The following is a 24,854-nucleotide window of genomic DNA, read 5'->3' as shown; positions in this document are numbered from 1 at the left end:
CAAGTGACGTTGGAAATATTTTTTTTCTGGAAAGGCTCGTGCTTGTGAGGGTTTCCCGCGAGGCAGCCACGTTTTGTTCGCTTGTTGGTTTCTTCTTTATTAGAACGTGACCTTAAGGACAAATTTTGAAAGTCTTGGGCGCTGATCTAAAATTCCGTTTCGCTATATGTACTTTAAAGTATGTTTTTTTTTGCTAGGCTTGATATTATGTCGCGGTACACAGAGCCGAGGAGTGAGCGAGATGAGAGCGCATTTTTTGAGCGAGGGCGTTGGTGTTCGGCAGAGGGCTGCGAAGCTTGTGCTGTGCCTTTGTGTGTACTCAGCACAAGAGTGTAATTGCGTCTGCTAACTCACGCGGTAATGCTCTTTTTACAAGTCAACATGCATATGGAAAATTCGGTGCGCTCTAGCGTGCCCTTGAAGCAGATAAGGCAGGTGCAGTTTAGCTTGCTTAGCCCAGAAGAAATTGTACGTAATTGAAGCGACAAGGGATGAAGAATTCTCGGTAGGAAAGAGCAGGGAAAGGTTTTTCGAGAAGGCAGGGGTTATTTTGGATAGCAGAGAGCGACGGATACACGTGTCGTTGCTCGTTAACTGCTAGAGAGGGGGTCTAATGGGGGGAGAGGTGTACAAAAAAGGGAGTTGAGGGGAGGGGCTTTCGTAGCGTAAGCGTCTCCTCTCAAGAGAGGGATTCATGGAGTCCGAAGGCGTTGCGCAGGAACCGCCGCGTTCTGAGTGATGGGGATGTGTGTGACCTACATTGAGGGTGCATTTAAAAAACTGAGAATGCCTAATAAAAAAATGGACGGTTTTACGATACGCGCTTTAGGAGGGGATGTCTGTGGTGGAAATAAAACTTCCGGATTACGACGATGATCAACCTAAGCCTCAGAGTTTATCTGACCGTCGTCTGGGGACCATAACTCGAGATTATAAATGTGAGACGTGTTTGTCGGACGAAACGGAATGTCCAGGACACTTTGGCCACATTGAACTGGCGTCGCCCATGTACCAGTATCATTGCATGTCCTACATTTTGAAGGTGCTGCGCTGTGTGTGTTACAGCTGCCACAAGCTGTTGGTGGACGCGAATGACCCGAAGTTCGTAATGGCGTCGAAGATCGTGGACCCGCACGACCGGTTTTTGGCGATGTATAGTTTAGCTAGGCTAAGGAGGGTGTGCATGAGCGATCAAAACAAGAAAGAGGACGAGGAGGACGGTATGGAAAGAAAGAAGCCGCGGATATTGCATAATGGATGTGGAAAGAAGCAGCCTAAGTTCACTAGAGAAAGTTTCATTATTTACCAGGAATTTCAAGAGAAGGACAAGTCTAAGGAGAAGAAGAGGTTGTCGGCGATGGAGGTGTATCAGATATTGCGTGGGATCAGGGCATCTGAATACGAGTTGATGGGGTTTGATTCTCGATATGCGCATCCGGATTGGATGGTGCTGACGAAGTTTCCTGTCCCGCCGCCTCACATGCGTCCTTCGGTGAAGAGCACGGGGTCTATGCGGGGAATCGATGACTTGACGTTCAAGTTGAGTGACATTATTAAGGTCAACAACGTCTTGCGCACTCAAAAGGAGAATGGGTTGCCGATGCACCTTCAGCAGGAGTACGAGGACGTGCTGCAATATCATTTGGCTACTTATGTCAACAACGAGATACCGGGCATGTCTCAGTCCAAGCAGCGAGCTAGTGGTCGACCGCTGAAGGCTATCCAACAGCGGATTAAGGGGAAGGAGGGGCGAGTTCGAGGAAATTTGATGGGGAAGCGAGTGGATTTCAGCGCTCGTTCGGTGATTACGCCGGACCCGAACTTGATGATTGACGAGTTGGGCGTTCCGCTGAAGATTGCCATGAAGATGACGATTCCGGAGGTGGTGACTCCCCTGAACATGCGACGGATGCAGGAATTAGTGGACAACGGTGCGGACACGTATCCTGGCGCTCTGTTCTTGATTTCGGGCCACCAGACCAACCAGACTCTCCGATGGGACTTGAGGGTAAAGCGGAATCCGGTTTTGAAGTACGGAGACGTCGTGGAGCGTCACTTGCAGAATGGGGACTTAGTAATTTTCAACCGTCAGCCGTCGCTTCACAAAATGTCGATGATGTGCCATCGGATTCGCGTGATGCCCTACCAGACTTTTCGCCTGAATTTGTCTGTGACTACCCCCTATAACGCGGATTTCGACGGAGACGAGATGAACATGCACGTGCCCCAATCTCTCGAGTCGAAGGCGGAGTTGCTGGAGATCATGGCGGTTCCGAAGCAGATTATCACGCCGAAGGCGAACCGTCCGGTGATTGGGTTGGTGCAGGACACGCTGTTGGGCTGCAGCATATTTACGAGCCGAGACGTCTTCTTGGAGAAGGACATGGTGATGAACCTGTGCATGTGGCTGGACGATTGGAACGGGAAGCTCCCTGTTCCAGCTGTCCTGAAGCCGAAGCAGTTGTGGACGGGAAAGCAGCTTTTCTCCTTCGTGTTGCCGAACGTGAATTTGCGGAGCGTGTCCAGTCAGCACCCCAAGGATTTCAAGGGCGATATCACTCCTGGGGACACGGAGGTGATCGTGATTCAAGGCCAGCATCTGGCCGGAATTCTGGACAAGAAGACGCTGGGTACGAGCGAGGGCGGTCTGGTTCACGTTATTTGGAAGGACCACGGCCCCGAGGCGGCCAAGGCAATGTTGTCGACCGCCCAGTGCGTCGTGAACTACTGGCTGCTGCACCGCGGATACACAATCAGTATCTCCGACACGATTGCCGACGAGACGATCATGCAGTCGATCAACAAGATCATCACAGAGACGAAGGGTAAGCTGGGCGATCTGATCATGCAGCTGCAAAAGAACAACCTGGAGCGCAGTCCGGGCTTGACTTTGATGCAGAACTTCGAGAAGAAAGTGAACAAAGAGCTGAATGAGGCGACGGACAAGTCCGGGAAGCAGGCCCAGCAGAGCTTGTCTCGCGGGAACAACATCAACAACATGGTGAAAAGTGGCTCCAAGGGATCGACGATAAACATATCTCAGATTATCGCCTGCGTCGGCCAACAGAACGTAGAGGGGTCTCGCATTCCTTTCGGATTCAACAAGCGAACGTTGCCCCACTTCACCAAGAACGACTTGGGAGCCGAGAGTCGTGGGTTCGTGGCCAACTCCTACTTGCGCGGTCTGACTCCTCAGGAGTTCTACTTTCACACGATGGGCGGTCGCGAGGGTCTCATCGACACGGCGGTGAAGACTTCAGAGACGGGGTATATTCAGCGTCGGCTCGTCAAGGCCATGGAGGACGTTGCTGTCCAATACGACGGCACGGTGCGAAACTCGATTGGAGACATCATCCAGTTCGTGTACGGCGAGGATGGGATGGACTCCGTGGGCGTCGAGAGCCAGAAGTTCGACTCCATGCGGATGAACAACAAGGAGTTGGAGAAGCGGTTCAAATACGACTTTACTGACATACATTTGTCTCTGGGTCACAACACGCTCGAGGACGACAAGCTGGAGCTGCTACGAACGGACACGGAGACGATTGCGATCCTGGACGAGGAATGGAAGCAGATTCGATACGATCGCGAGGTGCTCCGTCACCTGTTCCCGACCGGGCACGATACGTGGCCCCTGCCCATTAACTTGGTGAGGTTGATTATTACGGCTCAGCAGATGGTGGAGGATCGAGAGAAGCGCCCGAGCGACCTGGACCCCAAGGAAATCGTGGAGCGCGTGCGCCATTTGTGCGCCAGTCTTCACGTCGTTCCAGGCATGGACGAGTATGCGGAAGAAATTCGGGAAAACGCGACCACGCTGTTCGCGATTCACCTCCGATCGACGCTGGGGTCCAAGCGCGTGTTGCAGAGCTACCGCCTCAACCGCTTTGCCTTCAATTGGTTGATTGGAGAGATTCGACGTCGATTCAACCAATGTCTGGTTCACCCGGGAGAGATGGTCGGAGTCGTCGCTGCCCAGTCCATAGGTGAGCCCGCCACTCAAATGACGCTGAACACGTTTCACTTTGCCGGCTATTCTGGCAAGAACATTACCCTCGGGGTTCCCAGACTTCGCGAGCTCATCAACGTCGCTGCCAACCCGAAGACGCCCGGAATGACCGTCTACCTGCCTCAGGACCTCGACCGAGACTCCGTCAACAGCGCCGTCCAGCTCATCGAGTACGTCGTTTTGCGCGACATCGTCAAGAAGACGCAAATCTGGTACGATCCGGATCCTCTCAACACCGTCATTGAGGAAGACCGAGCGCTTGTGTCCTTCAACAGCATGATTTACGACGACGAAGTTATCGAGAAGGTGTCTCCTTGGCTCCTGCGGCTCGAATTCGACCGCGTTGTCATGGAGCCTAAAAAAGAGCTACGCATGAACCATTTGAAGCGACTCGTCAACGAGTGGACCAACGGGGAATCCGTGTGCATCGTCTCCAACGACAACGCCGAAGACCTCGTCATGCACATCCGCATCATGAAAGACCCCAGCGACTATGACTCTGACGACCGCGGCGCTGACCAAGACGACGGCAGCAGTGGCGACTGGGATAGCGATCAAGAAAAAGGATACCAGTTCATGCGCGCGCTCGAGCAACGCATGCTCGAATACCCACTCTGCGGCATCAAAGGCATCGGTCACGTCTTTATGGACCAGAAGCCCTTGCCCTACTTCGATCCAGAAGGCGGCTATCGCGAAAGCAAACAATGGGTTCTAGAGACCGAAGGCAACAACCTTCTGGAAACCATCGCCTGCCCCAAAGTCAACCCCACTCTCACCTACTCCAATTGCATCGTCGAAATCCTCCAAGTCCTCGGCATTGAGGGCGCCAGAAATGCATTGCTCAACGAAATCAGACAAATCCTCAGCTTCGACGGCGGATATGTCAACCACCGCCACATCGCCCTCCTTGTCGACTCTATGACCTATCGCGGACACCTAATGGCCATCACTCGACACGGCATCAACCGACGAGGCACGGGACCACTCATGCGATGCTCGTTCGAAGAAACTCAAGATATTCTCACCAAAGCTGCCATCTATGCTGAAAACGACCCTATTCGAGGCGTTTCTGAAAACATCATGGTCGGGAACACGGCACCAATTGGCACCGGCATGTTCGATCTCTACCTCAATGACAAGCTCTTGAAAGACGCTGTCGTCATTCAACTCAATACCCACCCCTCCCAAGCATCCAACTTCATGGACTATTTGTCTTTCGGCTTCAACGAAATGCACTCCAGCAAACTATCCAATGTAAACCTATACGATCCCACTACCACGCCCGTTTCGTCACCGACTGGTAATGTCATGTCTCCCTACGTCGGCGCCTTGTCACCTATACCTCAGAATCCAACATCGCCTCAAAGTCCTTCACCTGGATATGGATATTCCCAATCGATTTCAAACGACGTATATTCCAGCTCTCCTTCTTTCTATGCCCCCGGATCTCCAGCCTACCCTCATTCTTTCCCCTCCTACTCTCCCACTTCCCCATCTTCTTACTCCCCTACCTCTCCGTCATCCTATCCCCCTACCTCCCCATCTTACTCCCCCACCTCCCCATCTTCCTATTCTCCTGCATCTCCCTCCTATTCCCCCACGTCACCATCCTATTCCCCCACGTCACCATCTTATTCTCCCACGTCACCATCTTATTCTCCCACGTCACCATCTTATTCTCCCACGTCTCCCTCCTATTCCCCTACGTCTCCCTCCTATTCCCCCACGTCTCCCTCCTATTCTCCCACGTCTCCCTCCTATTCCCCCACGTCTCCCTCCTATTCTCCCACGTCTCCCTCCTATTCTCCCACGTCCCCCTCCTATTCCCCCACGTCTCCCTCCTATTCTCCCACGTCCCCTTCTTACTCTCCCACCTCTCCCTCTTACTCTCCTACCTCTCCCTCTTACTCTCCCACTTCTCCCTCCTACTCTCCCACTTCTCCCTCTTACTCTCCCACCTCTCCCTCTTACTCACCCACCTCACCGAGTTATCCCCATACATCCCCTTATACAAGCTATCCCCCTACCTCGCCATCCCGCGACTCCTCCTCCCCGGCTTACTCTCCTTCTTCATCTTATTCCCCCACTTCCTAGTTATACCGAACTTAGCCATTCTCCTGCAGAAAAAAACAGGCAATCCCTCCGCGTATTCATCCCCTTTTATTTATAGAAGTCCCGAAACTCGGCTCCAAAAAACCAGAGTATCCACGTGACAAACACCGCTATCCAGAAGGCCAGTGTCCAAGTGCGTACGCCCCTCATCTTGACCGTAGTTAGCTTAAGCGTGCCGTCTCCAGAAACTGATGCAATCTTGCATGTTGCGCTCGTGCGAAAAGAGCCGGAAGAAATGCCAGAACCAGCTTCTAATATGACCATATCAGGTATATAGAAGCGATGGACGCTCACTCTTGCCATCTCCTGCATCGACGAGGCGTCGTAAACTCGAATGAACCCTTCTGCAGTCCCAACTGCTAACAACTTCCCATTCCGACTCAGACAGAAAGAAGTCGGGTGGTCCTTTGCGAATTGAACGGCCAACCCCTTTTCGCATGTCCATTTATTTGTTTCGTATCTTTTGATCCACATCTTCGTCAAGGGCTTGTATTCACAAGTATAGACGTACCGCGGCATAGAGTCAACCACCTCAGATATTTCTGGCGAAAACTTAGCCCCTCGAAAATAGCATTCCGCCTCCCTTGGCAAGCTCTCTAGCATGTATCCCTCATCGTATTTATAAACCTTGCATGCATTTTTTGTTACTGTCAGCACAACCTTGTTTGTCACGTCCAGGTCGATCGTTTCCTTGTCCCAATCAGTTTCCGCACACTTGTGCGCATTGATGGTCCTTTTCACCCCATTATCTTGCAACGGCCAAATTTTCACCATGCCATCTGTTCCAGATGTCACCATGTCCCTTCCGTCCGGTTTAAACCTAACGCACTTCTGATATTCTCCATCCTCGAGACTCGTCACCACCTTCTTTTCCCATTCTAATCCGTCTCTTGTCACCGCATACACGTGACACACATCATCCACACCGCATGCCAGGCGATCTTCCGATGGGTGATATGCCATAGACATTATCGGCGATTCTCCCGTGTCATACACCGCCTCCACTCTTATTCTGACTCTGTCTTTGTCCATTCGACACTCCACCAACCTATTTGGCACGCCTGCCGCGCTAGGGCCACCGCCACCGCTCACAAACAACCTCTCGTCATGACCCATCGTCAATACCTCCGGCGGAAACCCCAACTCCACACACTCTCTCGCTTTTCCTGTCCCCCAATGTCCGACTTCAGTAATTCCTCACTCCACCAAACGCGTTCAACCCCATGACAACAAAACCTATCACCTCGTACCGTCTGCAAATAGAATAGGTTTTATTTTTTTGGCAGGTTGCGTACGTTGCATCATATCCACGTCCCACGGTGACAAGTTTAATATCATTTTTCATAACGAAACGCAGTCGGGCGAAAGGCCGCACGCTTCCTCCTCTCCTCCCGCAAACGGCCGTTAGTATTTACGATCAGGCTTCCCCTCCTATTTTTCTTCTTTTTTCACCATACTTCGTATAAACGCGCATTTGGACTACAGAACAGAGAAAGGGGCAGACATACATAAAGTATCGAACTCTATTTTCTGCAATCTAAGCATTTTACTGTTCCACTGTTAGGGCAAGTGCGATCAGATTGCACGCTCTTTACCATGTAGTAGAGGAAAAAATGATGTGCGTTCTCGGCACAAAAGTATCTTCTCTATACACAACCCATTCTGTACAGAGTTTTTCGGACCCTCGACTACATAAATCTGGCAAAGCGACCGCCAAAAAAATGTATGTCGTGCAGGCAGACTCTCTCCTTTTTCCCCTCAAATGTATCTAGGTGAACAATTGATGTCCTGAGGCTCAAACTTGCCAAGAACCACGGTCAAAAAAAAAAAAAAATACAAAACATCACTTTTTGTCTTTTTTATCACCATTTTGCTCAGTACTGTTTCTTGGCTGCTCCCAACCAAAATGAGGTATGTTTCGACCAGAATCTATTTTCAAAACGGTTTGGATGGTAGTTAAAAGAGCTCTACTTTCGAAAAAAGAAGAGGCATAGGCAAGATCGATAATAGATCGCGACTTCTCATCTCAACCTGCTAGTTCTCTCCCTTCGAACAAATAAACATGTTTGAATGCAGAATTGGCTTTGAGAAGTGCATCACCGCGCTGTACCTGTGCTGAGAGATGTACATCTTCACTCGGGTAGAGTCCAACTGTGACTTCTTTATTATCTGCCTATGCCTCTTCTAGACGCGATCTATTGCTCAAATCGTCGACGGAAAATTTTCGTCGACGTGTTAACGCCTTGTCAGAGCTGGTTGGGGATGCGCATATGTTCTAGTCTATCTACCACTCTAAATTGGTAAACCTAAAAATCTGCCCAGAAAAGATCCCGCACCTCACCAGCCAATGACCCCACCATTCAAACAAAATGCTAACTTTTACCCGTCGTACTTCGCGATCGTGTTTATGTCTTTTTTTTGAAATCTTCAAGCAAAATCCGTCCGTCTACGATTGATGATGCCATTAAAAAAATATTAGATTATTCTCTAAACCCAAAGACAAAGAGAAACTTTGTCGAGACGATCGAGTTGCAAATTGGTCTCAAAAATATCGATCCATCAGTACGCGCTCCCCCTTTCTGCCCTCTTTTTTTTCATTTGTTTCCTAACTTTTTTTTTGATAGCGTGACAAACGTTTCGCCGGGTCATACCGTCTGCCCTATGTTGCCCGTCCAAAAACGAAAGTATGCGTCATCGGCGATCAAAAGCACCTTGACATATGTAAAGAGCTCGGTGTCAACGCCGTGAGCGTCGATGACTTGAAGAAATTTAATAAGAACAAAAAACTGATCAAAAAATGGGCTAGATCCTATGACGTTTTATTGGCTACCGACACTCTCATTCGTCAGATTCCTCGTTTGGTTGGTCCTCAGCTCAACAAAATGGGAATGTTTCCATCTCCCATTGCCCATACCACCAACATTTTGGAAAAAATTACAGAAATTAAATCCACGATCAAATTCCAACTAAAAAAAGTTTTGTGTCTCGGTGTGGCTATTGGCCACGTGAATATGTCAAAGACCGAGATAAAAACTCATGTCAATCTGTCCATCAACTTTTTAATCTCTCTTTTGAAGAAAGGCTGGCAGAACATTCGATCGATCTACGTGAAAAGTACCATGGGACCTCCCGTGCGTATTTGTTAACCTGCTATGACCGAATAAAACCGTTTTTTACCTGTCAAAGGCGCTCTTTTTTTAGTTTTAAGGCCGCACTGACGTTTCCCCTCTACTGGCCTAACATGCACGACTTGCTCAAATTTTCACGGAATAGTGAGAAGAGGTCCTTCAAAATGCCAAGCGTATTTAAGTGCGGGATACACCTGGTATTGTCTTTGGCTGGTGTTGTGACGGAGTTGCAAAATTTTGAATTGAAGCACAAAGAAAGGTGTGATTGGCAGCAGCAAAAAAGTGTTACACAACTCTCTTTCAGGGAGAGTGCGAGATGAGCAACGAGAGTTTGATCTATATGTTCCGCTGGATTTCTTCAGTTGTGAGGTACTCTTTGAAATATTGTTTTATTCGTTAGAAAGGAAATGTGTCGTTGTAGCTCGGGTTCTTTTGTAGGAAGAATTATAAACACAATAACATAACGATATTTAGATTAGAGCCATTTTCAGTGGGCGTTTTTGTTACTTTTCATTAGCGTTGAGTCGACAAAATACTTCGCCTTCGTCGTCTAGCAATTGCAGCCTCTGCCATAACGTTGGCAGGGGGGGCTTATTATATAGCTAAAGGGAATGAGACAGATGGGTGTGCGATGAGAGATTATAAAGTGCAACAGGAATTGAAGGCCAAGATTCCATCGCGTGCTAGCATGTTAGATAAGCTCAAAAAAAGGGAGAAGTTTGACATGTTGGTGATAGGCGGTGGAGCGACAGGAGCAGGAGTTGCTTTGGTACGCTAGAGGAAGAGGGAGTAGGGGTGAGAGGAGGTCTAAGTTAGAGGGATGAAGGGTTTGTGGAGCTTGTGACTGTCTCGAGAAAAGTAAATGGCCTGTGGGTCTGTTGCAGCAAAAGAAGTGTTGACAGCACGCGAGAGACCGAGAGACTGTGAAATAAGGACAAAGGACGATATTTGATACAAAACCCGCATAATAAAAGGTCAAGTGTTTCTCGTTTCGTAACTAGATGAGAAGAGGGTCGCTGTTAGCGATATGGGGGTTGATGACAGTGCATAGACGTGCTAACGAACAGATTGATATATAGGATGCGACATTGAGAGGGTTGAACGTTGCATTAGTGGGTACGCAAGACAGAGGGAAAGTCGAGTAATTGTACATGAGTCACAGATGATGTGCAGCTGACGCGGGAATATACGTTGACCAAGAGAGGGATGATTTTTCGAGTTCTACATCGAGTCGTTCGACGAAATTGGTGCATGGAGGCGTTCGATATTTAGAGAAAACAGTGAAGGAATTGGATCCGAAGCAATTTAATTTGGTGCTGGAGGCGTTACATGAGCGTTGGACTTTATTGAAATTGGCGCCGCACTTGACAAACTGTCTAGAGATTATGACGCCTTGTTACAGTTGGTGGGAGGTGCCTTATTACTGGATAGGAATGAAGATGTATGATATTTTGTCGTTTCGCCGTCACCTGAAGAGTTCGAGTTATTTATCCAAGTCGGAGTCTTTGGAGAGGTTTCCGATGCTGGATGAACAGAGGGGTTTGAAAGGGTCTATTATTTACTACGATGGACAGATGGACGACTCGAGGTTGAATGTGGCGTTGGCGATGACGGCGGCGATGAGAGGTGCGAGCATGGCAAACCACGTGGAGGTAATAGAGTTATTGAAGGAAGTGAAGGATATGAAATTGGAGAAAGACAGGTTGGTTTCGCCGAGGTTGGAGGGAGTGGAAGGGAGTATACCGGAGGTACTGAAAGACGAGATGAAGGGTGTCGAATTGGAAAAGGAAAAAAAATTGGACAGGGTGGTGGGGGCTCGTGTACGAGATAACTTGACGAATGAGACATGGGAGATTTATGCCGATTTGGTGGTGAATGCGACAGGTCCTTATGTGGACAAGGTTCGTCGAATGGACGATGAGTCGGTGGTTCCACTGGTGATGCCTTCTTCTGGAACGCATTTGGTACTGCCGGAGTACTACGCGTCGCAAAGTACAGGGTTGATTATTCCGAGGACGGACGACGGCCGAGTGATTTTTGTGGTGCCATGGCAAGGAAAAGTGATTGCTGGAACGACGGATACAAAGTGCGATTTAGAATATCATCCTGCGCCGACGGAGTACGAAGTTGAATGGATCTTGCGATCTATAGCAGCGTATTTAAGACTGGAGGTGAGCCGCGATCATGTTTTGGCGGCTTGGAAGGGGATTCGTCCGTTGGTCTCGGTGGAATCAGTTGACAAGTCTGAGAAGACGCAGGCAATTGTGAGGGATCACACAGTGGTGGTGAGTCCCTCTAATCTATTGACGGTGACAGGTGGGAAGTGGACGACTTACCGGAAGATGGCGGAGTGTGTGGTTGATAAGGCGCTGGAGATATTAGAGAAGAGCGACAAAATGTTCCACTTGCGCCGTCAGTTTGGTTCGTGTGTTACGGAGAATTACACGTTGGTAGGGGGGAATGGGTGGCATCCAGCGCTGTTTTTGGACTTGATACAGAGAGGAGTGCGAGCGAAGTACTTGAAGGGCGATGAGCTGAACATGAAGAGAGAGACGTTATTAGGTCATCCGGAGACGCATGTACCTATGACGGTTGACATTGCTCAGCATTTGAGTCGGTCGTATGGATCTCGTGCATTTTTGGTAGCAGATATTGCCAGGAAGAACGGATACGGAAAGAGACTGGTCCATCAATATCCGTTTTTAGAAGCAGAAGTGGTTTATGCAGTCAAAAATGAGTATGCGTGTACGGCTATAGATGTGTTAGCCAGGCGCTTGAGGTTGGCATTTTTAGACGTCAAGGCGACTCAAGATGCTCTCCCGAGGACCATTGAAATCATGGGCAAGCTGTTGAACTGGGACAGCGAGAAGAAGAAGCAGGAATATGAAGAATCTATGGTGTTTCTTCGGAACATGCATTGAGCCTCGTTAGTTGAGAGAGAATGCAGGGGTTTTCGCATAGGGTTATTGTGCGTGGAATAAAAGGACTGGTGTTTTTTCCGGAACGTATGCACGCAGTGGACCTATTGCTCCATGATTTAGACGAGATTTTTGTACATGGATTTGAAATAGTTTGTCCTGATGGGAGCAGGTATGTGTGTGTGGGTAAAATTTTTTATCGTTTTAGAAGACGATTTTGAGCCGCTTATTTTTGTGTGAGGGGGGTTTTGTGCAGATAAAAGATGCCCTTCGGCAAGCAGTTGCAGGCATGTCCTTGTTTCATTGTGCCTGTGAAACCCGCGGTGGGGGAGAAACAAGTCTATTTTGTACCGTTAGAGACATTGGCGCACGATACGTACGCGGAGAATGGTCGAGTGATGGTGGTAGCTCTTTTGGGGAGATGTGCTCACGTGAAGGCAAAGGTGGCGAACGCATTGACTGACCATCCTGCGTTCATGGTATGTGTGGAGTGTGTGTGCACGGTCGTTTTTTTTTTCGATGATCGCTGACGCGGTTTTGCGACGAAAGCCGATGGAGAACATGCTGGTGTGGAGGCAGCATTTGCCCCATCATGCCTGCCAGTGGGTGCCTCAGATGTCCGGCGTGGAGGTGTTTTACGACAAGTCTCAGGGAATATTGTATCTGAACGTCGAGTCTGCCTTTGATGACACGGGCAGTTTGGAAGTGTGTAAGAGTTTGAGCCGCTTGTCTATAGGTTCGGGGGACTGCAACGGGGGCAACACAAAGGCGCATCGTTTATTGAAGCGTTTAGAGAATGTGGAGTTCAAGTTGTGGTTGTACGCGTTTTTGGTGTCGCACTTGGTGATATTGGTACAAGATCGTCCGGAGCTCGACATAAGGCAGCTGCACATTTTGAGAGAGTTGGCGAGTTACAAGCAGGCGTTGATGAGGGGGGAGGGAGGAGTGGCGTGGCCTTTTGGGTCGTATCCGGCGTCGGCGACGTTGGGGTTGTCTCAGTCTGGGCCATTGCCGACGTTGGTGATAGTGTTTGACGCGATGTCGTTGTCTCAGATGATGGACGTGGAGGGCGCGAAGGGGAGAGTAGCGAAGAAGGGCAAGCAGGGTCCGAATCGGGGGGCGACAAGTACGTTGCGTATATATGGAGGGGTGTCATATTGCGTACATATTTTTTTTTTGAGAGGGGTCGTACTTACGATGCGTGGGCGTTAGATGCGAGCAAGAAGTACATTTGCAGCGAGTTGGAAAAGTCGTTGGAGCAACAGGTGAGGGCCGTGCTGAGGCGTTCGAAGGGCGAGTCTCCTCAGGCCCAGTTGTTTCAGTTGGACGCGGTGCAGACGGTGAGGGTCGTGATACTGGACGAGGTCAGCGACGAGAGCGTGTTGAGGGTTGTGGCGAACCCCGCCTCGGTGTTGGAAGAGGTCAAGCAGGAGGTGATAGAGGAGGGCGCGTGTTGGGAGCCGCCGGTGGGTGGCGGCCTGGGTGGAGAGGTGGGTGCGCTCTCGGGGTTGAGGAAGTACTGCGTGATGAAGGCGAGGGCCTGGCATTCGGGAGAGGGGGCGGCGCATAGCAGGTTGAAGCAAGAAGATCGCGCTCGCGAGTCTCAAGACAGCGTTGACGAGGGCGGGAAGGAAGAGGACCAAGTTTGGAAGAAAGAAGAGAGGTCCAATTTGCCTCTGGTGCCACCATCGTTGTACATGCCTCAATTGACAGAGGAGATGGAGGGTTCTTTGATCGGCAATAGTTTACCGCCCTTTTCGTCGCCGAGCGTGTCGGGAAAGGGTGCGGTTGATTTGCCGTTCCAAGACGTTCGGCCGTTTTCCGATAACGCCATGCAAGATAATCTTTTTGCGAGGTCGTTTGCGGGGTCGTTTGCTCCTGCGGAGTCTTTTCCTTCGTTTGTCAACTCCTTTCCCTCGCCTTCTGGCGTTTCATCTCCGGTTGCGTTGCCGTCTGCGCGCGCTTGGCTAGAGCTTTCTCAGGCCACGCTGGAGTGGCTTTGGGCGCAACAGTACGCGTCTCTCGCCGTTTTCAACTCTCTTCACCCTGACTTTAGTTTTTCTTCTGAGTGCTGTCAATATGCTCTCGCGGCGGCTCGGCGAGTCTACTTTACTAGGCTTCCTACCATGTATAACAGCACCTTTCATAACCGCCGGACCCAACTTGCCGTTCGCGTCTTCCGCAGCCTCGCCAGGGGGCCTCTGTCTTCTGCCACCGAGGCTTCGCTCTTGCAGGGGTTTTTGGAGCACTGGCACGCCGGACATTGCCGCTGTGACGCCGTGTCTCTCACCAACCGCCCCTGCGTTCACGCCGCTCACGATTCTCATTCTTACGGCGGGGCTCCCTCTCTCGTCAACATACCCCATTCCAGCAACGCCACGCTCCAACAGGCCTGCAATTGCGGCCGCACGGTGTCGATTCGAGACGATCCGTTCGACCTCTTGGCCGCCAACACCTCTTTTTATTTCAGCTCGCCCTGCTGCTCTCGCCTCGAATCTTTGCTCGCTAAACAACTCTCCACCAAGAACCAGGCGTCCGCCTCCTACGGGCCCCTCCCAGGCATCGAGGAGCCCGAGTCCGACGCCCGCTTCTCCAAGTTCCTCATCACCCCCCAAGAGCTCGGGTGGGACATTCTCAATTGGGGCGATCTGTCCGACGCGCTCTGCGCTCCAACCGAGCCTTCTTCCCTGCTCGCCCAATCCAAGCCGAGGGCGGCCGAATCCCCCGACTCCAATCAAGAAGAACCGCCGGCCACCCAAGCCTCTTCTGCCGGCTCGAGTTCCCCGCCATCCAACGACGAAACCACGGAAAACAACAGCCTTTCGTCCATAACTCGCCACACATCGTTCACTCAACACGACAACCCCGCCTCGCTCGATCAAGACCTCCTTCGACCCCCCCGTGAAAATGACGGCCCTCCCCTCACCCACCGGGACGACGCGGCCCCCGCCCCCCGGTCGGAACCTCTTCACCAACTCCACGTCCCCAACTCCTCCGCAGACTGCGTCTACTCCTTCGCCGGACTGCCCAACCTCATGGCGGAATTCTCCAAACTCCTGCCGTGGAGCCACCCCCTCCCTCTCTCCAATTCGTCCCACACCACTCACCTGGGATACGAATACGAGTGCACCTCGGGCCACCGCTGGTTCCTCAACGCCCTCGCCCTCACTCAAATCGGCCTCCAAGACCTCGTAGACGACCAGTTTCGCGTCGACGTCCCTCGACTCGTCAAACACATCGACCTTCCCATCTACGTGAAGTGCATGGGCTGCAAGCTCGGCGCCCAACTCCAACGCATCTACGCCTGTTCCTCGCCCTCCGACTCCTACCAACTCACCTTCAAACCCACCATCCGCGTCTACACCCAAAACAAAAACCAAGAAGAACGCGGAGAACTCAAATACCTCACTCTCGGCCTCGGACTCGAAGAACCCGTATCCCTCCCCCCCTCCCGCATCACCTGCGTCAGGCTCCCCTACGTCTACTCTCTGAAAGGAAAACCCCTCATCCAAGAAACTCTGACCAACCACGCGGCCTGCAGGTTCTACCTGCAAGCAAAGGCCTTCAATCACGTCCCTATCAACCCCTCTGACGCCCCCTAAAGCCCCGTGCACACACACGCCCGACACACCCTGCGGGGGCACATACATTTGTGTACACATCGCGCCGCTCTGGCGTCTCCTTCTCTCTGCTCAGAGCTCCGACGCGATCTTCAACTTTCCCAGGCGCCTCTCCAGCGCGTCCCCATCTCCCTCCTCCCTCGGGCACCTCTCAAGTCGATCCAGGCGGTCCAGGCGCGCGAGCGCCTCGGAGAGAGCGCCGGGAGGAAACTCCGGAACGGGGTCCTCCTCCGTCGACTCCTCTTTGTCTTCGACTTGCTCCCTCTTCCACTTCGTCGGGTCCCACTGCACCTCGTGCTCTATTGCCACGTTCTCCAGCGTTTCCAGCACCTCTTCTCTCGCCGGCAAGCCGCGCGTCGCGTAATCCTGCACCACCGAGTCCACGCAGTCGAAGAAGTTCTGGCGGCAGCCCTTCGCCCAGTCTTCCCCATACCTGTGCGCAATCATAAGCGATATCTTGTTCAGTTCGGGTATCGCCAGTCCCGAGGCTGCGACGACCAAGCTCGCCAAACAGGTCAACATGTCGTCTGGTATTTGTTCGTTCGCTTCCAGCACTTGCAGGCGCGACAGAAACAACTCACAAAAGAACTTCACCCTCGCGTATACCGCCAACAGCTTCTGCTCTCTCAACAAGCCCTCCGCCTTTGCGCTGGCCAAATCCCATTTCCCCTCCTTTGAAGGTGTCAAAGACAGCAAAAAAAAAAAAAAAACCTTTTCCTTCGTACCCGCATCAATGTCGCTATTTCGCCGCGCGCACCCTTCATCGCCACCGTCTTCTTCGCGACTTGTAAGTCGATCCTCGACATAGTCAGCTTCCCACACACATTGCTGATCTGGGCGATAATGTATTACCTCCTACGTCAAAACCCGTCAAAAAAAAAAAAAGCGTTCTCCTCCTTTTTAGCCCCTCATCGCACACAAACCATTGATACATGTTCCACCTCGGCGCCGACTCCATTCCAAAAAACGCTTTGACCTTCGCGACCCAGCTGCTTGTCATCTCTGCGCACTCGAACAGAACCGCGCGAAATTTTAATACGCTCGGCTTTTTTGAGGCCCTTTTATTTCTGCCTCCGCTCCGGTTGTCTCATTTCTCTTCGCAGCCGGTCTTTTTTTTTTTGGCGTCTGTTCCGTGGCCTCTGTTTTTTTTTTTGGCGTCTGTTTCGCAACCTCCGTTTTTTTTTTCTGCGTCCTCTTTTCCTCCGCGCGAGACAGACTCGCGAGTCTCCGGGGCTCCGGCTCGCCGCCGCCCTGCGAGGGGATGGGGCCCCGTTACACTCTTGGAGCCCGTCTCTCCCGCGCCTGGGGACGGAAGGGCGTCCGACAAATATATTATTTTTGCGCCCTCTTGAAAACAGATAAAAACAAGCTTTCGTGCTCACAACAGCGCTCTGCTCCGTACGGCGAATAGTTCATTTTTTCGAATTGACCTATGTACAACCACCATTCAAGAGGTAAGAGGCTCTGCGTGACTGCGGTGCATCAGGGTCCTTTTGCTGCCCGTTTTCTTCGGTGCCACAGAAATGTACAATGACTTTTTTCTCCCTTTTCAGAAGCGACCTCGGCCGACAGGATCGATTCGAATGGCTGCACTACGTTGGGAGAGATGTATTGCGAGTTGGGTGCGTATCGGTTGACTCTCTCGGCCGACGTAGGAGGGGGATTAGACTGACTTCTCGCTCGGTTACAGTGCATGTACGGGGCGACGACGACCCGAACATGGCCAGGTGGGTGAATTCGAAGGTACGTCCCCCGCCGACTCGCGCTCCTTGCTTCGCGCCCTAACTTTTCTAAGTGTGCTGTCTATCCTCGCATCGTCGTGCCGTTTGTGAGTGGCAGGAGCGAGGAAAAGAGGTCTATAGAGATTGACTGCGGCAGAGGTGACAGGTGGTACCAGGTCGCGTCAAGTTGGTACGAAGAAATTCCGTGCATGCGAGGCGTGTGCTCGCGCGTTGGCTTTTTCTAAGTCGGTTTTTCTCATACTGTGAGTTATGACGGGTGGATTGGGTGGTTGAACTAGGGTCCGGCGTTTGTATGGGTTGTGGTGCTTTGATTTCGCCTTTCACAGACAGCGCGGTTTGTCGGAGACGGACGCACCGGATGGCGAGCCGTCGCTGACGTCGAGAATTTGGAGTTTGATATGTTGCCGACCCGGGGGCTTGCGCGAGTCTCTGCCTGCCACGTTGTACTCCGAGCCATCGGATCTGGTGCGAGCGTTCGCGTGGCACCGCTATTTGGCTGTGTTTGCGGTAGCGCTGCAGAACGACGTGATTCGGTTGTATCACTTGCATGCGGGTTGTTGGTCGCCGCTGGTGCTGGGCCATGAGTTGCAGAACACGGTCATGTGCATGGAGTGGAAGCCCATGAGCGGGACCAGGTTGGCGGTGGGAACGAAACACGGTGTATTGATATGGTCTTTGACGTCTAGAGCGGAGAGGAATTTATCCGCGTTTGGCTTCAAGGGTGCACCATACACATCGTCTAATTTGTATATGCTAAACGAGCAAGGGCTCGTACACGGATGGAGAAGTGCGAGCGTGAGGTACTTTAGTCTGCCTCACCGCGCACCGGTAAACGCCTTGTCGTGGTCTCCGTCTGGTCGCTGGTTGGCGACGGGTTCTTGCCAACACGGCCACGTAGTGATATGGGACATGGCGGTGGAGACGCCAACGCCGCTGGTACAATACTGTCCCGGAGGCGTTGGTCGATTGTTGTGGTCTCCGAACGACCAGTTTCTATTTGCCTCGACGACAAGGAGGCAGTTTCGGATTTGGGAGACCCAGTATTGGATTAGTCAGCGCTGGACGCAACTGAAGTATGTGGAGAGCGCGGCGTGGTCGGCAGACGGGTATCACTTGGCGTTCACGGTGAAAGACGACGCGAAGTTGTACGTGTTGAGTTTGTCGCCGCCGACGTGCGACTCGCCGGCGGTTTTCAATCGTCAGTCTGTCGTCACCCTCGTAGACGTGATGTCGCAGATGGAGAGGGAGCGAATGAGCGGGGAGGGCTCGCTGGGTTCGATTGCGTGGGACGACACGAGCTCGAGGTTGGCAGTGGCCATAAGAGGGAGGCCGTGGATAGCTTTGTTCCAATGCAGTCGCCTGATTCACAGTGCCGAATTTCAATACCTTGGATGCATCAGAGGACCGGCTGGTACGCATGTCACCCACGTTGGGTTCAGGGGGAACATGGAAGAAGGCGCACTGCTCGGCGCGGCGTATTCGAACGGAGATGTGGCGATGTATCCGATGTACTTCAAGCTTCCCACAATTGGGAGAACGGCGGGCAGGCGATAACGGGCGTCTCGAGCCTGCAAAAAAAAAAAGAGGATACTATAGCGCTGCGATTTGTACATATTTAGAAATATTTTTTTTTTACACCTTTGTCTTTCTTCCCAGCGACCCCTCGCACTTTTATGGCAAAAGGGGGGACATACAGGATGAGGACGAGTCGATTCGAGGTATACGATGAATCACTCGAGGTAGGATCGCGCTAGCGCGGGCCGTGCTCGGCCTCCAGTGGTTCGCTTTCAAGAATCTCCGTGTTTCCCAAGCTGATCGTCACGGACAAAAAAAAAGTCGCTTCTAGTGAGCGGCGCGGCGCGCCATGAGAAGGGGGGAACGCGTATTCGCTACGACCGGGCGGACGTATCCTCAGGTTTCTAGAGGGTCGCGGTGGGGGCACAGTGCGGCTACGGCCCACACCTGAGGGGTATAGGTTTTTGGTGTACTTACTATTTTTAGAGAATGTGTCTTAGACGTGGGGAAGCCTGCTAGTTTTTCAGTCGGTTTTTGATATTTTTGTTTTCGCGGTGGGCGTCATTATTGCTGTGATATTGTTATGTCTACAAGTCCTTGGGGTGAGAAGTGCGTTTTTTTTTGCAGATGACACGGACAGCCTTGCAGCGCGCGGAGACTGATCGCTTTAACGCCTTACAGAGTTGATAGGTCGAAGTCCGCTCTGACCACTACGACTTCGGTGGGCGATTCGACTCATACATATACGAACGACGAGAAGTACGCGCGACCGTCCCTTTTGACGGAGGAGAGATGCATGGGAGGGGGTGGAGAGGACGATCCACTGACGCGCGGTTTTTGCGTTGTAGGACAGCGTTCGCGGATTGGATCAATACCTCGCTGAAGGGGGATCCAGATTTAGGTACTTTTTTTTTTCGGGCTGGAGACGCGCGGATCCCGCGCGTTCTCTGCGTGAGAGCTGCGAGTGTGTTCTGACCTGCGCGACTGGCGACCGCGTCCGCGCGGCTCATTTTAGCTGATTTGCTCCCGGTGAACTCGGAGGATGATTCGTTGTTCAAGGTGGTGCACAACGGCTTGGTCATGTGGTACGTGACGGAGGTTTCGTGATTAGGGAGCCAGAGGGGGGCTTCTATCCTGAGTCTTGAGGGGTTTGCGGTGGCGCACCCCGCGAGTGTTTTTTTTCCTCCCCTTTTGGTTGGGGTGCATTTTTCTCGGGGGGAGGGAAGAAGTTCGAGACGTGCGACTGATGAAATTTTTTAGCAAGTTGATCAACGACGCGGTGCCGAACACGATTGATGAGCGCGCGATCAACAAGACGAAGCTGAACGCCTACAGAATTGGGGAGAATCAGACGCTGGTGCTGAACTCGTCGAGGTCGATTGGGTGCAATGTCATCAACATCTCCGCGACCGACCTGATGGAGGGGATCCCCCATTTGGTGCTGGGCCTCCTGTGGCAGGTCATCAAGATTGGGCTGCTGTCGAAGGTTAACTTGAAGGCGTGTCCCGGTGCGTGTCGTTTTTGTTTTTTTTCGGCGCCGAGTTGCGCGCGCGAGGGAGGAGAGTAGCTGACTTGACGTTTTTTTTTTTTCCTCCGCCGTACAGAGTTGTTTAGGTATGTGTGCGCGGGGCGAAGCGAGAGGGGTGTATGCGTGTGTGTGTGTTATCGTTGTTGACACGTTGCGTTCGAAAAAAGGCTGTTGAACGAGGGGGAGACGCAGGAGAGCTTCTTGAAGCTGTCTCCGGACCAGATTCTGCTGCGTTGGGTGAACTACCACCTGGCGAACTCCGGGTCGAACAAGAGGGTGCAGAACTTCTCCTCGGACATCAAGGACTCCGAGGCGTACACGCTGTTGCTGAACCAGGTTGCGCCCAAGGAGGCTGGGGTGAACATGTCGCCGATGAACGAGAGCGACAAGACAAAGCGGGCGGAGAAGATGCTTCAGGAGGCGGACAAGATTAAGTGCAGGAAGTTCTTGCTGCCCAGAGACGTCGTTAACGGGAATGCGAAGCTGAACTTGGCGTTCGTGGCGAACTTGTTCAACACGTACCCGGGTCTGGAGCCTGTCGAGGAGGTACCGGAGGAGATCGTCGAGGAGACGAGGGAGGAAAAAACGTACCGAAACTGGATGAATTCCATGGGTGTTTCTCCCTACGTGTCCCACCTGTACGAGGGGTGTCGCGACGGTATCGTGTTGCTGCAGCTGTTAGACAAGATCCGACCGGGGATCGTGGACTGGAAGGCGGTGAATCAGCCGCCTTTCAAGGACAGAGGTGGGAACATGAAGCAAATAGAGAACTGCAACTACGCCGTCAAATTGGCCCTCGACTCGAAGTTCTCTCTTGTGGGTATTGAGGGAAAGGACATTTATGACTGCAACAAGACCGCCAACCTCGCGTTCGTTTGGCAGGCCATGCGCGCGTACACGCTCGGAATCCTGACCAAACTCTCAGATTCCGGCTCGCCCATCTCGGACAGTGCCATCATCGCCTGGGCGAACGGCATCCTGAGCAGCGAGCACAAGATCAGCGGCTGGAAGGACCCCAAGATCACGACCTCCCTCCCCATCGCCCACCTGGTCGAGCACCTCCGCAGCGGCACCGTCGACTTCTCCCTCCTATCTTCCTCGGACTCCTACGAAGACAAGGTCAACAATGCCAAATACGTCATCACCTGCGCCAGAAAGGTAGGCGCGTGTGTATTCACTCTTCCGGAACAGGTCGTCGAGAGCGACGCGAAGATGATCCTCACTCTGTTTGCCGCCCTCATGACTGTCGCCTACAAGAAGTAGAGTGTGGGGAAGACGTGTGTTTTTTACTCGATCTCGCCTGAGCAAGACTAGAGCGAATCAGGGCAGAACGAGCGATAGTGTGGCACCGAGTTTTTCTGAGTCACGCGCCGCTCTGTTCAAATACTACACAATTTATATAATTCTCTTTTGCACAACACAGGAAAAGAAAAGTAATTTTTATTTTATATGTCTTCTCACTGGAAAGATCGACGTCTCGCCAAACTTCAGGACCTAGAGCATCGGAAACGGCTTTGCTGGAACGATGTCTCTGACTTCCCCACCGTCCTCGCGATGGGCACCGTCCTCCCCTATTGTCTCGTCACAGGTACAGCAAAGACTACTTTTTTTTTCCCTTTAGATGCTCACACCTCTTAAAAAAAAAAAAAAAGGTGCGCCGCTTCCTCTCCTGGCCGCCATGGTCTCGGGCCTCGGCGTCGAATACGTCAAGTACCGCAAGTGCGTCTCCGACGTGGAGAAGCTGTTCGGCGCACCACCCCCAGGCTGTCCTCCATCCCTTCACTCGTCGACCCGACCAGACCTGACTCTCCAGGTCCAGAAGGGCGCGCAGGACGAAGCTCAGGCGTAAACTGTTCTCCGATTCGTATCTGGCGGCCCAATAAATAAGTCCGTTGGGTCGCCTCATTAAAAATCGTTCAGGTCAAAATACACGCAATCCCACCGATTTTTTTTTTTTCTGAAAATTTACGCCGATCAATCAACCGAGGAAAAAAATTTTCATTCAGGCGTTCTGTACCGGACTGTTCTTTAGGATAGAGAAAGAGAGCTATGGTGCGTCCTCTTGTTCTCCCCCTGCAACCACCCTCCCGCCGACTGCTCACAGCTCCTCGTCTCGCGCCAGCCCGTATTCAATAGGTTTGCCGAAGCGGGCCGAGTCGTCTTCATCGAATACGGCAATTATAAGGACAAAATAGCCGTCATAACCGACATCATCGATTCTGGAAGAGTACGCCCGGCTCCTCTTCTACGTGCCGCTCTCTCGAAGGTTTCTAAAAAAAAAAAAAACTTTTTTTTTCCCCCCGCAGATCATCGTCGACGGCCCCTTCTCTATCACCGGCGTCCCAAGAATGGTGATCAACTTCAAGAGCGTCAGGCTGACCTCCCTCCTCATCAAGGGCGTCCAAAGGGGAATCAAAACCCACGCGCTGACGAAGCTCGTCACCGACTTCGACCTTGTCAACAAGTATCTAGAGACTCCTGAGGGAAAACGTCAGCTCGCCAGAGACAGCGCGGCAAGTATGAACGACTTCGATCGCTTCAAGGTCGGGTGGAGCCGCGCCATCATCAAGCGCGCCGTCAGGGCCGAAGTGAGGCGTCTAAAGGGGCTGACTAAGGAAGAGGCTCAAAAAAGCCCAGAAGAAGACAAAGACGCAAAGCAGAAAAAAGTCGCGCGTCTCAACAAACACCGAGCAATTCTGCTCGACAAATTGAGGGACCCAGGAGCGATCTGCGTTCGCCCACGCGCGCAGAAGGGCCGCACGCAGAAGGGCCCCTCAAGAAAACTGATCTACGCGGCGAGCACTTCGACCGGTAAGCCCAAAAAAATCACCCTCAAAAACTGAACCGCGAATAAAGAATAAATTTACCAAAAATGGAGGGAGCGAAACCATCGAACTAAAAAAAAAATCATATATCAGGGTGACGTTTTGTGCAAAAAGGCTTATGGAGGGCCGCCTTTTGAACAGGCGGCCAAAAAAAAATTCAGGTCTCAAAGCTAGTCTAATATCAGGGTACAGGATCCTCGTACGGTAATCTTAGCTGTGCCAGAGGTACTCCGTTTTCTCTGCTCAGTTTCCTGCCTAAAGCGGTCCCGGAGGTATTATAAACCACGACACCCGACTCTCCAGTGGGCGCCATTGTTTACCTAGGCTCAGTTCAGGCCGCGGCGATGTGTAGACCGTTGCACCTATCAATTATTTCGCTTAAATCCCCTTTTAAGACTCCTCTTAACGCTAAGGTTACAGGTAGAAGCAGCTACCCAGTCATAAGTAGATGACGGCACAGGCCTTATATACCTGTCATGCTAAAAAAAAAATTAATTATGGGACGGCACTAAAAATCGCACGGCCAACACAAGGTCGGTTTCGACCACTCATCGCAAGGGCGGCTATGTTGTTGAGCCGGTGTATCGCTCGCGCTCGAGGAGCCAGGAAATTTGAAGTGTCCCGTCGTCATTTCCGTAGGTCTGCGGCGTCTCGGCAGGCGCCACCTGCATTGCTGGCGCCGTTGGTGCCATTGGTGCCATTGGTCTTTTTGGGTACGTTTTTTTTTTTCGCGCCTTAGCTCACCAAGGGAGAGAGACTGACCAACACCGCCTGGCGGAGGGGCCCAAGCGACGTCCGACAGCGGGGCTGACAGCGAGGCGCCGGGGTCCGGCGACGTCGTGGAGCCGAGGACCGGCCTGAGGGTGCCCGGGTGTTTGAACGGAGATCAGGTAGTGGTGGGAGTCGGAGCTCGGTCCGTGATTTGCGGTAACTATTTGGTTTACATGTTGGCGCTTTATCAAAAGGAGTCCGTGTTTCGCGACTTATTGAACAAATATTCGACGCCCGAAGGCGTTTTAGACGCCATCGTCGAAAATCCCGCAGACACCACGATCAGAATTGTGCTGTACAGGTCGACTGGCCGAGACCATTTTTTGGAGTCGATCTGTCGCCGTGTTAAAGACAGATTGAATGCTCAAGAGCCGAGTCGCTGCGAAGAAGGGCAGGCCCAAGAATCGGTCGAGCGGTTTCGCTCTCTCTTCAGAATGCCGAGCCTCGCCAAGGGAACTCGCGTCGACTTAGCCTTCGAGCAGGACCGCTTCGGCCAAGTCAAGTTGGACGTGTGTGTCAACGATTCGCTGAAGGGAAGCATACTCGACCGCGATTTCCAAATCGCAATCATCGACGTGTTCATCGGGGCGCGCGCGAATTCTCAAGAGATCCGACAAGCAATTCTGCGAGACATTTCAGGCAAATTCCAGTAGAAGAGGAGAAGACGCTCTGTCCTCTCTCGTACA

At 52.0% G+C, this 24,854-nt stretch overlaps 8 protein-coding genes across 8 annotated transcripts; 6 read left to right on the top strand and 2 right to left on the bottom strand.

Annotated features, from left to right (window-relative positions):
• Positions 1-381: 381 nt before the first annotated feature.
• Positions 382-6,185, top strand: LOC126323716 (uncharacterized). Its single transcript, XM_049994708.1, has 2 exons — positions 382-468; positions 830-6,185. Exons 1-2 carry the CDS (start codon positions 382-384, stop codon positions 6,101-6,103), a joined length of 5,361 nt encoding a protein of 1,786 aa, XP_049850665.1. The 3' UTR covers positions 6,104-6,185.
• LOC126323715 (uncharacterized) lies at positions 6,170-7,648 on the bottom strand. Its single transcript, XM_049994707.1, has 2 exons — positions 7,630-7,648; positions 6,170-7,374 (listed from the first exon to the last, which is right to left on the bottom strand). Exon 2 carries the CDS (start codon positions 7,235-7,237, stop codon positions 6,170-6,172), a length of 1,068 nt encoding a protein of 355 aa, XP_049850664.1. The 5' UTR covers positions 7,238-7,374; positions 7,630-7,648.
• Positions 7,649-7,991: 343 nt separating this feature from the next.
• On the top strand, positions 7,992-9,300 carry LOC126323765 (uncharacterized). Its single transcript, XM_049994764.1, has 3 exons — positions 7,992-8,032; positions 8,554-8,683; positions 8,746-9,300. Exons 1-3 carry the CDS (start codon positions 8,028-8,030, stop codon positions 9,265-9,267), a joined length of 657 nt encoding a protein of 218 aa, XP_049850721.1. The 5' UTR covers positions 7,992-8,027; the 3' UTR covers positions 9,268-9,300.
• Positions 9,301-9,638: 338 nt separating this feature from the next.
• Positions 9,639-12,386, top strand: LOC126323764 (glycerol-3-phosphate dehydrogenase, mitochondrial-like). The gene is made up of 3 exons (XM_049994763.1): positions 9,639-10,018; positions 10,329-10,365; positions 10,450-12,386. The coding sequence occupies exons 1-3, from the start codon at positions 9,881-9,883 to the stop codon at positions 12,168-12,170; spliced, it is 1,896 nt and encodes a 631-aa protein (XP_049850720.1). The 5' UTR covers positions 9,639-9,880; the 3' UTR covers positions 12,171-12,386.
• A 3,255-nt stretch (positions 12,387-15,641) lies between these two features.
• LOC126323763 (uncharacterized) lies at positions 15,642-16,787 on the bottom strand. The gene is made up of 3 exons (XM_049994762.1): positions 16,711-16,787; positions 16,513-16,615; positions 15,642-16,459 (listed from the first exon to the last, which is right to left on the bottom strand). The coding sequence occupies exons 1-3, from the start codon at positions 16,785-16,787 to the stop codon at positions 15,860-15,862; spliced, it is 780 nt and encodes a 259-aa protein (XP_049850719.1). The 3' UTR covers positions 15,642-15,859.
• A 215-nt stretch (positions 16,788-17,002) lies between these two features.
• LOC126323762 (aladin-like) lies at positions 17,003-19,151 on the top strand. Its single transcript, XM_049994761.1, has 5 exons — positions 17,003-17,241; positions 17,341-17,409; positions 17,478-17,530; positions 17,583-17,698; positions 17,808-19,151. Exons 1-5 carry the CDS (start codon positions 17,220-17,222, stop codon positions 19,081-19,083), a joined length of 1,536 nt encoding a protein of 511 aa, XP_049850718.1. The 5' UTR covers positions 17,003-17,219; the 3' UTR covers positions 19,084-19,151.
• Positions 19,152-19,613: 462 nt separating this feature from the next.
• LOC126323732 (fimbrin-like) lies at positions 19,614-22,005 on the top strand. Its single transcript, XM_049994725.1, has 7 exons — positions 19,614-19,653; positions 19,726-19,803; positions 19,893-19,945; positions 20,060-20,129; positions 20,305-20,552; positions 20,649-20,658; positions 20,740-22,005. Exons 1-7 carry the CDS (start codon positions 19,628-19,630, stop codon positions 21,833-21,835), a joined length of 1,581 nt encoding a protein of 526 aa, XP_049850682.1. The 5' UTR covers positions 19,614-19,627; the 3' UTR covers positions 21,836-22,005.
• Positions 22,006-22,572: 567 nt separating this feature from the next.
• On the top strand, positions 22,573-23,476 carry LOC126323761 (60S ribosomal protein L14-like). The gene is made up of 3 exons (XM_049994759.1): positions 22,573-22,624; positions 22,695-22,799; positions 22,879-23,476. The coding sequence occupies exons 1-3, from the start codon at positions 22,622-22,624 to the stop codon at positions 23,413-23,415; spliced, it is 645 nt and encodes a 214-aa protein (XP_049850716.1). The 5' UTR covers positions 22,573-22,621; the 3' UTR covers positions 23,416-23,476.
• Positions 23,477-24,854: the final 1,378 nt, after the last annotated feature.

This window comes from Schistocerca gregaria, unplaced genomic scaffold (genome assembly GCF_023897955.1).
Source record: "Schistocerca gregaria isolate iqSchGreg1 unplaced genomic scaffold, iqSchGreg1.2 ptg000867l, whole genome shotgun sequence".
Lineage (NCBI taxonomy): Eukaryota > Metazoa > Arthropoda > Insecta > Orthoptera > Acrididae > Schistocerca > Schistocerca gregaria.
The sequence above is the reverse complement of the archived record's forward strand: the minus strand, read 5'-3'. Positions and strand labels throughout refer to the sequence as shown.

Coding starts and splice junctions, on each gene's coding strand:
- LOC126323716 (XM_049994708.1), top strand. CDS start 382: ATGCATATGGAAAATTCGGTGCGCTCTAGCGTGCCCTTGAAGCAGATA. Junction 469..829: donor TGCTTAGCCCAGAAGAAATT/GTACGTAATTGA, acceptor TACGCGCTTTAG/GAGGGGATGTCTGTGGTGGA.
- LOC126323715 (XM_049994707.1), bottom strand. CDS start 7,237: ATGGGTCATGACGAGAGGTTGTTTGTGAGCGGTGGCGGTGGCCCTAGC.
- LOC126323765 (XM_049994764.1), top strand. Junction 8,684..8,745: donor TCAAAAATATCGATCCATCA/GTACGCGCTCCC, acceptor TTTTTTTGATAG/CGTGACAAACGTTTCGCCGG.
- LOC126323764 (XM_049994763.1), top strand. CDS start 9,881: ATGAGAGATTATAAAGTGCAACAGGAATTGAAGGCCAAGATTCCATCG. Junction 10,019..10,328: donor CAGGAGCAGGAGTTGCTTTG/GTACGCTAGAGG, acceptor ATTGATATATAG/GATGCGACATTGAGAGGGTT. Junction 10,366..10,449: donor GTTGAACGTTGCATTAGTGG/GTACGCAAGACA, acceptor ACGTTGACCAAG/AGAGGGATGATTTTTCGAGT.
- LOC126323763 (XM_049994762.1), bottom strand. CDS start 16,787: ATGACAAGCAGCTGGGTCGCGAAGGTCAAAGCGTTTTTTGGAATGGAG. Junction 16,616..16,710: donor AGGTGGAACATGTATCAATG/GTTTGTGTGCGA, acceptor CGCCCAGATCAG/CAATGTGTGTGGGAAGCTGA. Junction 16,460..16,512: donor AAATAGCGACATTGATGCGG/GTACGAAGGAAA, acceptor ACACCTTCAAAG/GAGGGGAAATGGGATTTGGC.
- LOC126323762 (XM_049994761.1), top strand. CDS start 17,220: ATGTACAACCACCATTCAAGAG. Junction 17,410..17,477: donor AGAGATGTATTGCGAGTTGG/GTGCGTATCGGT, acceptor GCTCGGTTACAG/TGCATGTACGGGGCGACGAC. Junction 17,531..17,582: donor CCAGGTGGGTGAATTCGAAG/GTACGTCCCCCG, acceptor AACTTTTCTAAG/TGTGCTGTCTATCCTCGCAT.
- LOC126323732 (XM_049994725.1), top strand. CDS start 19,628: ATGTCTACAAGTCCTTGGGGTGAGAA. Junction 19,804..19,892: donor ACATATACGAACGACGAGAA/GTACGCGCGACC, acceptor TTTGCGTTGTAG/GACAGCGTTCGCGGATTGGA. Junction 19,946..20,059: donor GAAGGGGGATCCAGATTTAG/GTACTTTTTTTT, acceptor GGCTCATTTTAG/CTGATTTGCTCCCGGTGAAC.
- LOC126323761 (XM_049994759.1), top strand. Junction 22,800..22,878: donor ACATCATCGATTCTGGAAGA/GTACGCCCGGCT, acceptor TTCCCCCCGCAG/ATCATCGTCGACGGCCCCTT.